This window comes from Heteronotia binoei, chromosome 5, assembly GCF_032191835.1.
Source record: "Heteronotia binoei isolate CCM8104 ecotype False Entrance Well chromosome 5, APGP_CSIRO_Hbin_v1, whole genome shotgun sequence".
NCBI classification, from domain to species: Eukaryota; Metazoa; Chordata; class Lepidosauria; order Squamata; family Gekkonidae; genus Heteronotia; species Heteronotia binoei.
Genome location: NC_083227.1, coordinates 49,721,019 through 49,738,237, shown reverse-complemented (window position 1 = coordinate 49,738,237; position 17,219 = coordinate 49,721,019). Strand labels below are relative to the sequence as shown.

The following is a 17,219-nucleotide window of genomic DNA, read 5'->3' as shown; positions in this document are numbered from 1 at the left end:
GATTTGGACCCAGATATCACTAGTTCAAGTACACTGGTCTCTCATCTGCATCTTCCAAATAAAAGAAAAATCACCTTGTGGAAGTCACCTCTCATGCCAAGGAATATTCCACTACTTCAGTGAAATTATACTTAACTATTTGCTTCTGAGCAAATAATGTACAGGATAGTGAGGAGGTCTGGACAAAAATACCAGGCTAAGGTTCTTGTTAGCCACTGGCCTAGGAATTTGAGAGTTTTCCAGGATGTATTAATTTCTCCATCATCACAGCATAAGGAATTGTGACAACATGCTGTAGTAAAAAGATGCCCTGAAGCAAGTTGTTACTTAGAAGATGATGTCAATAAACATAAATTCAACAGTCCCTTTGCTCTTTAATCACACTATTAAAAACCAACGGAAATGTGTCTACTCTAACGGAAAAGTCCGACTCTCCATTTCTGTATTGTTTTATACAAGTATAGACACTTACTGCATTTTCTCAGTGTGGTATGTTGGGGAAAAGGGGCTGATCAGGGCTACTTGACACAAGGGAAGTCATTCCAGGTCAAAAAGGATGAGCCAAGAAAGTAGGAGCAGAAGAACAAACTTCTGGGGAGTCCAGAGAGCTGGGCAAACAATGCAATTAGTTTTCATATTATTCTTGTATGGCATCTGGTGGCATGGGATAGTGACCTATAATGGGGCTTGTGAAATTTGTTCAGTCTTCCATAAACCTGAAGGAATGTCAAAGGGGAGAGGAAGAGACTGTCATCAAGAGCAGAAAACTCATGGGAATGCTGCTGAAGATCAGTAATCCGGAATAAATAGATTTCCCCCATTCTGTTCTGTGATCATTTTGAAGGTTTGTTGTGCCTTGTATTCTGTTCCAATCTATTCCTCCTGAAATCCAGTTTAACTGGAACAGTTTCTAATGCTAATTCTGGAATCAAAGCATGCACATTTTGCTGCAGCTTTCAGATCTGTACCTCCCACTGACCCCCCCCCCCCACCTCCTGCATTAGAAATGTACATGTACAAATCTGAAAAGAAAAAACATTAAACAATGGAGGATTCCTAATGCACCAGTTTCATTTTGAAAACAAAATCTGGCCATTCAGAACTCTAAAATTTGTGAACAAATATGAATGAGAACTTGATTATTTAAATAATTTTATCCTGCTTTTCTCCTTCACCGGGGACTCTAAGCAGCATACAGACTAAAATATACATAAATACAAGTTTAAACAAAGCTACACTACCCAGCAAGCTTTCTGTCCCAAATTAAAGCAGGTAATGAACCACTAGGACATCCTGGACTGCTTCCTTTGGCCAAGCCCTTAAGTTACCTGAAGAAAGGGGAGCATCAAATGGTCAGCCCAGGATGCCTTATTCAGCTGATTCAGGTGTTCCAGTTCCCTCCTTTTTCTTCATAATTTTAGAGACAACCAGCATGAAGTAGGGACAGTCGGAGCTGCCAAAGAAGGAGGAGGAGATTGGATTTATACCCCACCCTTTACTTGGGAGTCTCAGAGTGGTTTACAATCTCCTTCTCTTCTTCTCCCTACAACATGCACCCTGCGAGGTGGGGGTGCTGAAAGAGCTCTCAGAGAACAGCTCTGCTGACAACTTGCAGCTGACCCAAGGTCACACCAGGAATTGAGGAAAGGGGAATAAAACTTGGTTCTCCCAGAGTAGAGTCTGCATATTTAGCCACGACACCAAACTATTAACTGTAAGAAGATACTTTCTTCCTACATATAGGGGAATTGGAAGAAATTAACAAAGGAAGGGACACAAAGAGTCCACTTCCTTGTCTCTGATTGGAACCCAACAACCCAAAGAATGAGACTCCATTGTGACCCACAAGGGGAAAACAACAATCTGATTTTCACAATTAGGTTGGTCTCTTTATTCCTTTTGCTCCCCATCCTTTCCCTGTGACTAGCAAAACACTTTGAATACAAATCAAAAAGCTTTGAGGTTTTCACTAAGTCAAAGCTTAGCTCTCTTAACATCAACCATATAACAGGATCCTTGTCTCATTCCAGAACTATGATTGTTTTGCATTGGGCAACTGTATCATTTGTATTGTATCATAAAGCTGGCACAATCTACTTGCTGGAAATTGCTTGAAAAGTATAACAGCCACATTTACATTGTCCTCATTGTTTTTTAAATTAATACCTTGTCATTGTTTCAGTAGGTGTTAAAAAATGTTACTGGCATCTCTAGGGCCAACCATTGGTCCTTTGCTTGATAATTGTATTTCTTTATATATATGTATAAACTACCTTCCTACTGCTTCTCAAACTGTCCTCATTTTCACCCTGGAAATTACACAGAAGTGTTAACTAACTTCAATTTACAGTGGCTGACAATCACATCTCATACAAAAATGATACTTTGTGATCTGCAGTAAATCACAGTAATAAAAGTAATGACACCCATTATTAAGAAACTTCCAATGTGCCACAGACATTTAAGATTTGTGTGGCAGCTTTCATAATGACTCTTTTTTCAGCATTTTAATGGGTTTTCTTTGAGATAAGTTCGATTCCAACATATCAAGGAGTGTGAACTTATTTAGTGGTTATTGTCTCCCAAATTATCTCCACTACTTGCTTCTTAGAAGGGAAATGTGAACTGCATCATGCTCATCTGCAAATCTTGAAGGCTCTGTAAGTTCAGATTTAAGAAAATACAGGTACACAGGGAGAATCAGTGAGAAGATTTTTTTTATTAGCTATGCATCTACAGAATGCGCCGGTCAAATATAAGCAATGTAAAGACTTACAGCTTTTAATGTGAGAATATTAGGTAGGTGCCCATTGACATAAATTACTTGCTGTCAAAATGCTTAACTTTGGTTCAGTTGTGTGCTTATCCACAACAATATTAATATTATTACTAACTGTACAACTTTTCAAGAAACAGGAAAGATACCATCTGGTGAATGCTGTAAGAAAGTGATATTTTGATGCTGCTTATGTTCCATGCCTTAAAAGAAAGGGACAATAGACAAGTGGAGTTAGCGTTCTAACTTTAGATTAAAGAAGATTTACATATAGTAGTTGACACAGGGCGGGAGGTAGGGGGAGCCCAGCATGATTTCTTGTTTTGCTAATTAGGTCAATAGTACCAACCACAAGAGAGAATATCCTGGCACAAGTGTGTCAGGAAAAAGCTTTATCCATCCAGGCGGCTTCCGTCAATACAGAAAAAGAAGAGTGTACAGACAGTAATCTTTTGCTCTACACACCATGGTGAATTGTTTCAGCAGCAAGTAGTTGTGCCCATTGCTGACACCTAACTATATCATGGGAATCAACTAGAAGGATCCTCAGTGACAATGCGAGGGAGAATAGGTGGGGGGAATCCTTGCAACTGAATGAATAGACGGTCTTGGGAAGATGCCATTTTCATGCTGTTTTCCTCCTCTCTCATCTCCCCCCCCCCCCTTTTCTCTGAACAGAAACCAGGGATGGATGTTGCTGACGCCTATGTGACCTTCGTTCGCCATTCTCAGGACATCCTGCGTGATAAGGTCAATGAGGAGATGTATATAGAAAGGTTATTTGATGTAAGTAAATGCCTCCTCCTCTTCCTTGGAGACTCAAGGGGGAGAAACTGCAAAATGTGACAAAATGAGACTGGAGGATAAGTCACATTTTGAGATAAATTATTAGTCACAGATTTTTTTAAAAAGAAACACAGATGTATGTTACCTCTTCTTCTGATTGCTGTCTGTCTGCTCTAATGCTATACTCAGATCCACTTTTGTCCCAATCCCTCTCTCTCTTTAGTTTTTGGGATAACAGCACAGTTTTGAGATTTCATTCTATAACAGGGATGTCTTAGTCATTGTTCTGATCCTTCATTCCTGTTTTTAAAAGGTGGGGGAGGGTGAACAGGGTACATATATAATTTGACTTGGAGTGAATCTTGATTGCTAAATGTCTAAAATATTAAAAGGAATTTCAGACTTTAATTTTTAATTATTGCATTGAAGAAAATCACCATGATTTTTTAAAATCTGATTTTTGTGTTGCACAATACAGTAGTGGCGCTTTAAATTTTAAAAAAAATTATGGGCGAGTAGCTATCATCAATTTGAGAATCTGAAAATGTAAGATTAATTTTTTCTCTACTGCAGTTCTAAAGAGTAGGTAAATCTTGAAAGAAGACACCACCTGCTATGGTGCTTGATAGGGTCTAAGTGTCAAGCGAGATTTTATTTGGAATAGGATGGAGTGCATGTCAACAGATTTCTCTGCCTTGCTGTTGCTTTTGTTGTGCAACCCATTTTCTCTCTTTGGAACAGTTGTGCAGTCTAGCATTTGTACTTGCAGCAGACACTTGGCATTCGTGTTTCAATCACTTGTTAAGACAGATCTTTGTTTGTGTTTTGTGCAGCTGCAGAACAGCTTCCTTTTCTCTCCTTTTACCCCTCAGCGCCCTTGGGATTGTTGTTTTGTTTTTTAATTATATTCTGGCATTCAGATTTGAATGCCTTCAGATTTCTGTTGCTTTGTTCATTTATTTCGCTTGCATGCTCCTTACACTGGACAGAAAAGCTTTTTTTCTCTGCAAACATCATCAAAATCCTTTCTTCCCATTTACCTTTCCCACTGTATCCTTTCCTACTGTTTAATTCTCTCCTCTCCCCCCCTTCCCTGATATTCTACAAGATTAAAATGGAACTTATCTCTCATGTCAAATGTTTTATCACATTATATCAAGTGGCATGAATTGGAGTCAAATAATCTTCCTGTGTACATCTACTAGCATGACCCATATCCGCTGAGAATGCCTCATTCATGCATAAAGCACTCCAGCGACTCCTTTCCTCCTTAAGAGAATTTCAAGCATCAAAATGCCAAAGACAAATCACCTATCCACTTGGCATTGACAAAGAGGCAGTCACTTCCTCTGTTACAAATCTGCTAGCACCCTGCCCATCTACGTTGAATTTCTTTTATTAGCAATACATTTCCAAGGACTGTTCTTTTCAGTGGCGACTTTGCCTTTGAGCAGTTTCCTATTTTGTGTATTTCCCAGCTTGTCTTAAACTTTACAGAATGCACAGTTGACTGGGATCTTTTCATTCATTCTCCTGTTGGGTTAGGGCATGATATATGACTGTTAAGTTAGCTTTTAAAATATTCAGTCATTTTCTGAGCAGAGGAGCAAATACACAGAAGTATCCATTGGCTTGAAGTTGCCTCATGTTTCCCATAGAAAGTACATCTTTATGCAGTGAAATACCACTGGAGATGTAAACTAGGTGCTGCTGTGAGAACACAGATGCAAATTAAGATGTGAAGTGCAATTATACCATGTTCTTCAGTCAGAAGCATGAATGATATGAAATATGGAACTGGGAGGGAGTCTGTTCACTAAAGTTTCCTGTGTCGCAGAACTGTTTGCAAACTCTAGTTCTTTTTTTAAAAAATCCAGAAACATTGACAATATTCCCAAACTGGTTACATATCCAGAATGGTTTTCTGCAAAAAGTATATTATGCTATTTACATCGGAAACCAGAAATTAGATATTCATGATACCCTTGGGGTACATTTGTTCTAGGAAAATCTGAGCTGAATAACCAATTCCTTCCATAGTTGGCATGTTTACAAATGGAGCCATGCCTCCTACACTACCTGGACTCATGGCAGACTGGTCTTCTGTGACCATGCATTTTTTTTCACCTTGTACACCAGTGATTTCCGCATATCCACATCTGCATGAAGTTCCACATAGCACCACATAGTCCCATTAAAGCAAGTTGAGAAAAGATTATTTTCTCTTATTAAAGTAGAGAATAACAGTTTACCTCAGAACCTTTGTCTGGAGCAAGAATATAAGAAATAGATGTACTTTTAACAGGTCTATAAGGAAGGAAATGTCAGTAGGTATAGCGTTTCTGTCAGCTGCATGACACATTTTAATATTCTTCACAAAATTAAAAGCTCAGGATTCATGCCTTCCCCAGGGGCCCGCCCAGTAGAAAGTTTAACATAAGAACATAAGAGAAGCCATGTTGGATCAGGCTAATGGCCCATCCAGTCCAATACTCTGTGTCACACAGTGGCCAATATATATATATATGTGTGTGTGTGTGTGTGTGTGTGGTGTGTGTGTGTGTGAAGATATTGGATTTATATCCCGTCCTCCACTCTGAAGAGTCTCAGAGCGGCTCACAATCTCCTTTACCTTCCTCCCCCACAACAGACAACCTGTGAGGTGGGTGGGGCTGGAGAGGGCTCTCACAGCAGCTGCCCTTTCAAGGACAACCTCTGCCAGGGCTATGGCTGACCCAAGGCCATGCTAGCAGGTGCAAGTGGAGGAGTGGGGACTCAAACCCGGTTCTCCCAGATAAGAGTCCACACACTTAACCACTACACCAAACTGGCTCTCCATATTTGTGTGTGTGTGTGTGCACACACACACACTGTGGCTAATAGCCACTGATGGACCTCTGCTCCATATTTTTATCCATCCCCTCTTGAAGCTGGCTATGCTTGTAGCTGCCACCACCTCCTGTGGCAGTGAATTCCACATGTTAATCACCCTTTGGGCGAAGAAGTACTTCCTTTTATCCATTTTAACCTGACTGCTCAGCAATTTCATTGAATGTCCACGAGTTCTTGTATTGTGAGAAAGGGAGAAAAGGACTTCTTTCTCTGCTTTCTCCATCCCATGCATAATCTTGTAAACCTCTATCATGTTACCCCGCAGTTGACGTTTCTCCAAGCTAAAGAGCCCCAAGCGTTTTAACCTTTCTTCATAGGGAAAGTGTTCCAAACCTTTAATCATTCTAGTTGCCCTTTTCTGCACTTTTTCCAATGCTATAATATCCTTTTTGAGGTGCAGTGACCAGAATTGCACACAGTATTCCAAATGAGACTACACCATCGATTTATACAGGGGCATTATGATACTGGCTGATTTGTTTTCAGTTCCCTTCCTAATAATTCTCAGCATGGCATCGGCCTTTTTTATTGCAATCGCACAATGTCTTGACATTTTCAGTAAGTTATCTACCATGACTCCAAGATTTCTCTCTTGGTCAGTCTCTGCCAGTTCACAACCCATCAACTTGTATTTGTAGCTGGGATTTTTGGCTCCAATGTGCATTACTTTGCACTTGGCCAAACTGAACCTCATCTGCCATGCTGACACCCACTCACCCAGCCTCAACAGATCCCTTTGGAGTGCCTCACAATCCTCTCTGGTTCTCATCACCCTAAACAATTTAGTGTCATCTGCAAACTTGGCCACTTCACTGCTTACTCCCAACTCCAAATCATTAATGAACAAGTTAAAGAGCGTGGCCCAGTACTGAGCCCTGCGGCACCCCACTGCTTACCGTCCTCCACTGCGAAGACTGCCCATTTAGCCATAGATTGCCCGTTGCCTTACATTGTTTTGGGAGTTTTGTAATCTATGCCATTCATAATTTAGTTCTTTCTCCTCCATGTGTATTATTTAGTCCTGTTCAATGGGAAAAAATGAGTGGTTGTTTTTCAATATTAATAATATTGGCTGTACTTTTTCAAAATGCTAGTTTTTTCTTTGTTCCTAAAGCTGTTCAGTTTATACCGCTTAGCATTTATTGCCTCCCAGATCCTCTTCCCACATGTGCCAGTAGCAGAATTATTTTCCTCAGTGGCTGTTGGGCTATGCAGAAGATTATCTGAATATTACTGTGCAGCCTACATTTTAATCGCCTTTATTCTGTAAATTAGTTACGTTTACTATGAAATAAAGTCATCACCATCATTTTTAAAATCTCTTCAGGGTCAGTGGGGGAAGAAACAGATTGGCTAGGAAGTTCAGCTGGCAATCAAGCTGCTAACAAAGCTATTTTCCACCTCCCCTCCAAAGAGTTATTTACAGCAGTGTCACATGGGTTCTTTGTCTGCCCTGCCCCACTAAAATGGTGGGCACAGAGAAGTAAGAGAGTCAAGTAGAAATGAAAAAGAAATGGAAGGGTGGTTTGTGGCATATCTCTGTGTGTCAGTAATAAGCATTATCTGAAGAGTACGTTATCTGATTAAAATAATCAGTCTACTGTTTTAGTCCTTGAGAGGTAGTTTTACAGTGCAATCCTAAACTGAGCTATGCTATTGTCACTCCATTAAAATCACTGGACTTGGAAGAGTGTAATTCTGCATACGGTTGCACTGTTAGAAACGCTTTTTCAGTTTTAAGTGTTTTTAGAAATACTAAACTATAAAGTCCAAACCTGTGACCCAGATGGTAATTAATAGCACCTTGTATCTTTTAGGAAAGTCTGTCTGCTGTGGGGTACTACAGAGTTGCTTAAATTAGGATTGTTTATAGGGAAAGGGTTTGGACTGGGTTGGTGGGAATTTTGCCAAAGTGGCAGTTGTGGGCAGAGAGAGAACAAATGCAAACAAGATGTTATTACTTTATAAATGGCTCCTGATCACCACGGTATGGTTCTATTCAGTTTTACTTCAGAGTTGGGGCCATACTGTACAGTCTTCTGTAACAATTAAGTTAAAGGAACTGAAAGCATACTGGAGTCCCTTTTATATATTTAGAAGAAACATCAGAGTCCCTTCTAAATATTTTATTTCCTTCCTATATTTCTGGTTTGTAATATTATGAAATGTATTCAGAATCTTATGAGTATACTAGTATATTCATAATTTCATTTTTTGACCATAAGGCATACATACTCTTATCTGTCTTGTTCTTTATTCTGTCTCCTTTCTTGTTCCCTCTTGCATTGTCATAGAGTGCATCCACACACACTAAGTTTTGCAACTGGATTTTTACTGTGTAAGAATAGCAAAAATCCAGTTGCAAAGTGCATTATTTAGTGCGTGTGAAGGCACCCATAGATTATAAACCACTTTAATCAGGTACTAGTATTTGTTCGTTTATTTTATGCTGCCTGCTCTTTACTGAGCTCTGATCTGCTCTTTACTGAGCTCTGAGCAGCATATTTGTTCCCCACCCATTCCCTTTATTCTCACAACAACCCTGTAATGTATTTTAACCTCAGAAAGCAAGAACAGGCCAGGCTTCCTTCTTAAGATTTGACATCAGTATGTCTTCATTGTCCGCTTCACTGTACAGAAGATACAGGAGTGGTTCTCAAAACTGATCTTGCCAGATGCACACTTGGTCACAGATTTGCATGGCATTTTTCTGATTCTATACAACATGCATTTATGTTTGTTTGTTTGCTGTCAAGTCGCAGCTGTAAGGTTTTTAAGGCAAGAGACATTTAAATTTGGTTTGCCTGCCTCTGCATAGCAATACTAGACTGCCTCTGTATGGCAGCCTCCCATCCAGGTACTAACCAGGGCAGACTTTGATTAATTTCCAAGATTTGACATGAATGGGCTAGCTTGGGGTATCCAGGTCAGGGCTGTATTTATATACACAGTCAAAATTACTGTCACTGAGCATGGACACACATATTGAGGGTTTTAAAAAAAAAGTATGCTCTTGCATGCTCACAGTATCTCACTCTGCACCCATTAATTCCCGTAATGTGAAGCAACCCTGATTTATAACACTAGGAACAACAGGATTTGGGAAATTCTGGCAAGTTCACTGCAACACAGAGAACCCAAATGCACACACTATGTTATCCTTGGCTTCCAGGTGACTCCAAAACAATTTTCACACACCTCACTATAAGCATCACTCTGTTAAATTTTATGAAGACTTTATTCTCATAATCACAAGAAAAAATGAGACATAAGCCCAGGTGCCTATGCCTCTTAGGACATGCAGGCAGAAATTAAATGCCCACAAATGGTACAGATGGCATTTTCCTCTTCCCAGATGATTAATTCAATATCTTGCCCCATGCCCAAAAACACAAAAAGCCCCCCAAATGAACATGCTTTTAATATGAGAAATCAAATCATCCAGTGAAGCCCCTAAGATTGCAAAGATCTAAACAAAAATTAATTTATTTTTTCTTCTTGTTGTACTTCTTGAAGACACAAGCCAGAGCAGAAGATAAGGATTAAAACAGATGTGCTTAGCAGCTAGCTCATCTGCTTAACTCTAGCAGTCTCTGGGATCAGTGATTAAAAAGCCATCTCGAACTTTGATGAAATCCATAGCCCTGGTAATATGCAGTCTCTGATAGCTTTCTTTTATAGACCCCATGTCTGTTTAAACCGGACATGGGAAAACATTTGACTGGAGATGATACATGGATTATATGGGTCAATTATACACTTAATCTGCCTTCTCTGCAGAGATTAAATGTTCATAGATTGACTCTGTGTATTTGGCTTGCCCTTGGCAGTTACCGGATCAGGAAGGTTGCCCTTACTGGAAGTCTGGTAAGAACTTAATCATGCAGTGATAGGGGCCTGATGATACTGGGATGCTAACTGCTCTATGCTTTTGCAGGGGGCTTGACTTACCATTTCACTGTCACTTCATATGCTCAGTTGTACAATATGGGCCTGAATTCCCCATGCCACATGGGGCAAAGCAGGCAAGTACCACTGTGCCCTCACCAACAGGCCTTGCTATTGGGGAATGAGAAGGACAGGCATCACTGTACTCTGCCACCAGACCTCACCCCACTTCCAGACAATAAGAAAGGAAGGCAGCTGCTTCTTACTGTGGCCTGGAATGGGGGTGCAGTGCAGAGGGGCAGCTTGGGCATCCTAGCTTAGACAGCCATGTCATATGGATAAAGTAAGAGTCTAATGGCACCTTTAAGACCAACAAAGTTTTATTAAAGGTGTCATATCATCAGGACTGGATCTACATGTTTTTTGAGGGGGAGGCAAAATTAAAAAAATGACACCCCCTTATGGGCCATTCTATCTTATGGTTCCATAGAATACAATCGACTCCATACCCAATTTGGCACACACACCCTCCAATACGGCGCTGTATATAATATTCAGCCATGTTATACTTTAATATGTTTGGTTTGGCTCTGAGTGGTGTGATGGGAAGACCTAGGGATATATTTATCTGGAGGGGGATGGTTACATAGGCTGTTGGCAGTCCTGATTAATAGTGCAGAAACTGTCAAGCCATTCCTAGAAGCAATAAGAAATCTATGCAAGGCAAGTAGTCTAAGTTCTGCCTTTTCTCCTGTCTGCCAGTTGCAGTCCTAAAACTATTTATTGCAATATATCAGGGTCACAAATATGTTCCAGTGTTTATCAGATCCTTCTAGAATGGTACAGAAACCAGATATCTCTAGAACCACAGATGGTCGCCTTCTCTGACAGAAATTTTGGAGAGGTGAAGGGAAGGAATGTTGTTCCTGCCTGATGAACATACATTTGTCAAGCATGCCTACAAGCCCAAGATATTTCTCAGTTTACTCGTTCAGCACACACAACTGCACATCCAAGCACCAAGAAAAGGACAAGGGAAAGATTTAAGGGGGGGTTGATTAATCGTGGAAATGTTTTGCTCACAAATGCGGGAAGAACTGAACATGTGTAAGAAATTGCTCTGTTTATCTATAGTGCGTCAAGAGGTTTGCTCCTTCATGAAGTATTAATTTAAGCAGGGTTTAGTCTAATTTATTTCAGATATACCAGTAATAAAAATAAATCCTAGATTTGTCACTTGGCTTTGCATGCTTGCTGGAGTTCATGCTCCTAAAGATGTTTAGCGAAGCAGCTTTTCATGTTCCAGCAGACATTTAGTGGAGACACTTAATTGGTTTTCCTTTTCCAGAGGAGATTGCTCCGCTAATCATTCTATACTAGAGGGGGATCCATTTATTTTAAAGAGAATACATCAGTGTAAACTGTTATTGAATTGTTTCCTGAGAAATCAAATGGATTTTTCTGTTATTTGAAAATCTCATTGACATGTTTAATTAATATACTCTTTGTGTTGGGACACGCTCTTTCTAAAGAGAGAATGAAGGAAGCCAACTTCATTGCTTTGTTGCCTTCATGATTAAATATATCATTGTCATGTAGAACATCAGAAATCTGAAGCTCCTCCTCTCAAACTACAGGGATTGGAGGACTGTAACCATCTTGTTCTGAATTCCTCAGATAAGTAATTTTAAAGTATGATCCATACTTTTTGGTAAAATATTGATACAGGAACTGTTTAAACTCTATGCTTGCAGCAACTGGATTCCTGAGCCAACACTGCACATTCAGCTTAGCCGTAACCAAATTGGCTAAGAATCCATAGGGATTCTTAGAATGACTCAACCTAAGTTATCAGTATGTGTTTTTTTCCATGCATCAGATCTTCCAGAAAGTAGAGATAGGAGCATACCTGGAATAGTTGGGGACCCTAATTATAAGAAACCCTGCTGTCCAAAGTATGAATCTTTGATGGGATCTTTGAAGAAACAGCACTAAAGTTAAGGAATTCCCTCCACAGAGAAGTTTTTTACTTTGCTCCAGTGTAATTGGCTTTTGGAGGCTATACAAGGAAGTTTTGTGCCGGGGGAGGGGACTTGACAGAAGTAACAGCAATAACCCTTCCCTAGTGGTACAGAGTGGTAAACTGCAGTACTGCAGTCCAAGCTCTGCTCATGACCTGAGTTCAATCCCAGCGGAAGCTAAGTTCAGGTAGCCAGCTCAAGGCTGACTCAGCTTTCCATCCTTCCAAGGTCGGTAAAATGAGTACCCAGCTTGCTGGGGGGAAAGTATAGATGACTGGGGAAGGCAATGGCAAACCACCCTGTAAAAAGTGTGCTGTGAAAACGTAGTGATGCAATGTCAGCTCAGAGTTGGAAACAACTGATACTTGCACAGGGGACTACCTTTTCCTTTAGTGAAAAGATAATGCTAGTTCAGAGGTTTCCAACAGGTGGCTGATGAGCTACCAGTAGCTCACCAACTGCTGAAGCCCCTAGAAGAACCAAGAAAAGATAATGAGGGACTCTTGTGAGACTGTCTCTTTGCAAAAGGAACTGGAAACCTGTGTTGCCATTTTCCCTTTCCCTTCCCTATGCTGAGAATAGCCAAAAGTGAGCATGAAAGTGAATGGGTGCCAGGAACATTTCCTGAGATTGGCTTGAGGAAGGAGCACAACCAGCTTTGGCAGGGGATTGCAGGACTCCTTGCAAAATTGTCAGGAGGGAGAAGTAGCTCAGGACATTTTTTCATTACTCAGAAGTTGCTTATTAAACAAAAGGGTGGCAGCCTCTGTGCTAGTGACAGCCATGGTTATAAGATAAGACAGATAAGATATTGTGCACAACTACTCACCTCACTTGCTAACCCAAGTGTCAGCACTAGCAATTCCAGTTAAGTTGTTTAATTTTAAGCTATTTAATATTCAAGAAGAGTACCTCTCTGCTTAGGTATAACCTGTCAAGTTTAACTATCACCTATACACATACATAACCACGTAAGTCATGCAATTCTGTATGACATGTACTACACCAAACAAACTGTTATTTAAGAGAAGGTGATTTTGATTAAACTGAAACGCCAAGTGGTACAAAATTGAAATTCAAGGATGCAAAGACACTGTACCGTGATCTGAATGGCTCAGGCTAACCCAATCTCAGCAGATTTTGGAAGCTTAGGAGGGTCAGCCATGGTTAGTATTTGGAAGGGAAACCACCAAGGGATTCCAGGAAGATAGGGGAAGGCAATGGCAAACCACCTCTGCTTCTCATTTGCCTTGAAAACCTCCAGGATCACCATAAGTACACTGAGACTTGATGGTGCTTGACACAGTAGGTGGATATCTTCTGGCCCTAACTTGGATGGGCCAGGCTGGCCTGATCTCATCAGATCTCAGAAGCTAAGCAGGGTCTGCCCTGGTTAGTATTTGGATAGGAGACCACCAACGAAACCCTGCAGTATGCAGAGGTAGGCAATGGCAAACCACCTCTGAATGTCGCTGGCCTTGATAACCCTATAGGGTCACCATAAATTGGCTCCATCTTGATGGCACTTTCCACCACCACCACCAAAGACAGTGAACAGAAAATATCTTGTTGACTTCAGCTGAGGGTAAACAACAAAACAGAGTTGGGCCTGAAGTTTGGCAGTGACTTAATACAGTAAATTGCAAGCACATCTCTTGTGAACAAAACTTTTCATTCCAATACGACCCCTGCCTCATCTCACACACATTTTGTAGGCGTGTGTTAATTTTTATATATTTCATTTTAGTTTGACAGGCATTTTATTTCAAAACAATGGCCACCTCTGGCCAATTTCAATCTATTCTCAGTATATAGTATTTAGTCAACAGATTGTGAGGGCTAAAAGTCAATGCAAGCAGGTACTTAGCAGGCAAGAAATTAAGCTAGAAAGCAGAAAAACAAAGAACTGGGTAAGGGCTGACAAACAATTTGAAAACCACTACATTTGTTTCAAACCAACAAACTGCTCAGATTGATAGAGGAGGCCAGAGTCAGAAGCACCAAAAGGTTCAAAAAGTAGCCTAGTGGTCAACTGTAGCATCTGACCACTAAATTGAAAGATATCTAAAATTTAGATATAAATTCTAAATAAATAAAATAAATAAATGCAATACCAACCTCTAACCATCTACTGCAGTAGTGCCATAGAACAAAAGAAAGAAAGCTAACAGATTCTTCATCCAGAAAGCTACCAGGATGCCATGCAAAGATTAAAGGAACCTGCGTCCCACTGCTTAGAGACCCAGTTCAATAGCTGTCTGTTGGCTTGATGCAGGCTGCTTCAAAGGAAACTATTCAATAGCCAATATCCCAATACATTTCTATCTATGCCTCCTTCAGAGGAATATCTTAAAATAGTAATAAAATCATTAAAATTATCGCAGTAAACCAACCGAATAATATTTTTAAAAACATTGTTCACAATAGTACATTTGTGTGTATGTGTAAAGAATCCAAGTTTATTAACTACAAAGGATTTTTAAAAAAAAACCTAACAAGATTTTAATATGCCTACTGAGAAAGTGCAAGAACAATTAGATCTTACAACACAGAGATTACAAATTCTCTAAGATTATACTAAACTGCCTGTTGGGCTCTTGCTTTCAAAGATCATGATTTGTGGGTTCACCTCATGTTTTTAAAATGTATATTATTAGTGGTAACCAGAGATTTCTTTACAACAACATCTGAGATCAGACTTGTGCAGTACCAGTGATCCACCACATTCATGCAATTTCTGCTCGTTATATTCTAATACAGTACTCAGAACAGCTGTGACCTGCAATATAGGTTTACAGTGGTGTTTGCTATGCCTCATATGGAGACAGAAAGTCATATACAGAGGATATGCAGAGGAGAAATAAGTCATGAACTGTCAAGAAGTTCATCTATTGCTTCTAAAAAGTTTAAGGGTGTATTTAGATATCAAAAGCAAGCCTACATCCATTCATGAAGAAAACAGACATGGTTTATTGTAAGGATTCTGTGTTCTCCCCTCCTTTTCTCATCATACACAAAAATTGACATGCTCATTGGTTGGGATGTCTTCAATCTAGCCACCTTTTGTGGTGTCATTCAGATTTGGAGGCTATAACAAATTGGTGTGTTTCTTACTCACAAATTGGGATTCTAAACCATGACTGCTTACACACACAATAAACTATGATTTATGAATCTTGATTTACTCAAAGTAAACTATGATGTCTGAATGTAAGAAGTCCCACACACATGAGTTTGTTGGTTTGTATGAACCAAACTTTCAAAGTAGGGTTTGTAGCTGGATTGTTAAGCAGAGTTTATACTAACTATGGTTTGTTATGATGTTATGAATTCACATACCAGCTTGTTGAGTAGCAGTACTTCTTTTGGCATCCTGAATACTTACAAAGATAGTAGCTTAATGAGAATGTACTCTCAGTTATAAGTTGGAGAGCAGGCAAAACGTATCAGGGCTTACCTTCAAATTAAGATTTGTTACTTTGATCTGGTACAATAACCAGAGATTGCAAAAGTTGTGGTTTATGATGACATCTGCAGCCCACTGTTTAATCTTGATTTAGAATCCTGATTTGTGAGCACCCCAAATCAGAAAAGTTGAGGTTCTATTGAAGTTTCCTAAACAAGTCTTCAATCTTGGCTGTGTACACAAGAGGAAGAGGGAGGTGGAATGGAGTGTGCAAGCCCAAGAATAGCTCATGTTCATTCTCAGCATGAACATAGTCTAGTTTACCCCTGATGTCTGAGCACATCTGAAGAGAATCAAGGCAACGGAGTACATCCTTATTTGCCTGAACATATAAAAGGGCCTTGTTAGGAGAACCTGCTGCTTCATGGCTGAAACAAGAGGCAGAGCTTCTCCTGGTTCTGTGAAATATATTTTCATACAAGTGCCATTGTCTTATCATAGGCAATATATATAGGAACTTCCCAACACAAAACAGGTGGCATCAGATTTTAGTCTTCTGCATTGACAATAAAGAATTGTTCAATTTCCTTCAGAATTCTTTCACTTTTTCTGTCTACTGACTGATCTCACAAAGTACCAGTAAGCAAACCACTGGTGCATGTTGGATTAACAGTTATAGGTCACTTCATTTCTCTTGATCTGTAGCTTTTATTTTCCCCCACCTAATATCTCTTTAATTCTCTCCCCTGCATTATGGTATCAGCCTACAAAAATGCTTACAAAGAGCCAAGGGATCCACTTGCAGCCCCATGTATGGCATTGGAAAGGACAGAGAGGGCATTATTCATCAATGCACTGAACATCCAGTTCCGACTGAATACCTAGGCTATGCTGAAACACTCATTTTACAATGTGAAAGCTGAACAAGAAGACTCAATTAAGTTACTGAGTCCAGTTTATGACGTCTTTTGATTCCTCTTCTAGTGTTAAAGCATAAATACCCATACAATTAAAGTATTGTATGACTGTCGTTATTCTATTGCAGTGTACAAAATAACATTGCTTCCCAATTATGTTGGTGCTAAATTGCAATCCATTGAGTAGAAAAGGGCATGGCCCTTTACAAAATTGCTAAGTAGGTAGTCTGTTTAGTTAAGGACCTTTATAGCAGAATGAGTGTAAAATATCAACATTCTTTTTTAAAGAGAACAAACAAGTAGAGAATACAGTATTCAAAAAAAGAACTTTAAAAATAGGGCTGTACATTTCCTTTTGAGACCCTCAACAGATCACTGTTTCAGGTGTCAGTTTAAAAAGACTGAAATAATATAGAGTTTATGCAGGGTGACAAAAGCCAGATTATATCCCACAGATTTGGTAGCTACATAGCTGTGATTCTATTCCCAGACTTTAACAAAGAGTCACCAGTCTCTCACACTTCCTCCTGGAA

General features: G+C 39.7%; 1 protein-coding gene across 20 annotated transcripts in view; it reads left to right on the top strand.

Moving 5' to 3' along the window:
* Positions 1-17,219, top strand: part of CADPS (calcium dependent secretion activator) — a 625,900-nt gene that overhangs the window by 582,329 nt on the left and 26,352 nt on the right. For all 20 annotated transcript variants that reach the window (XM_060239432.1, XM_060239433.1, XM_060239424.1 and 17 more), the window contains one exon: positions 3,455-3,562. In XM_060239432.1, coding sequence (XP_060095415.1) covers positions 3,455-3,562 — 108 coding nt within the window. The remainder of the gene's footprint in view (positions 1-3,454; positions 3,563-17,219) is intronic.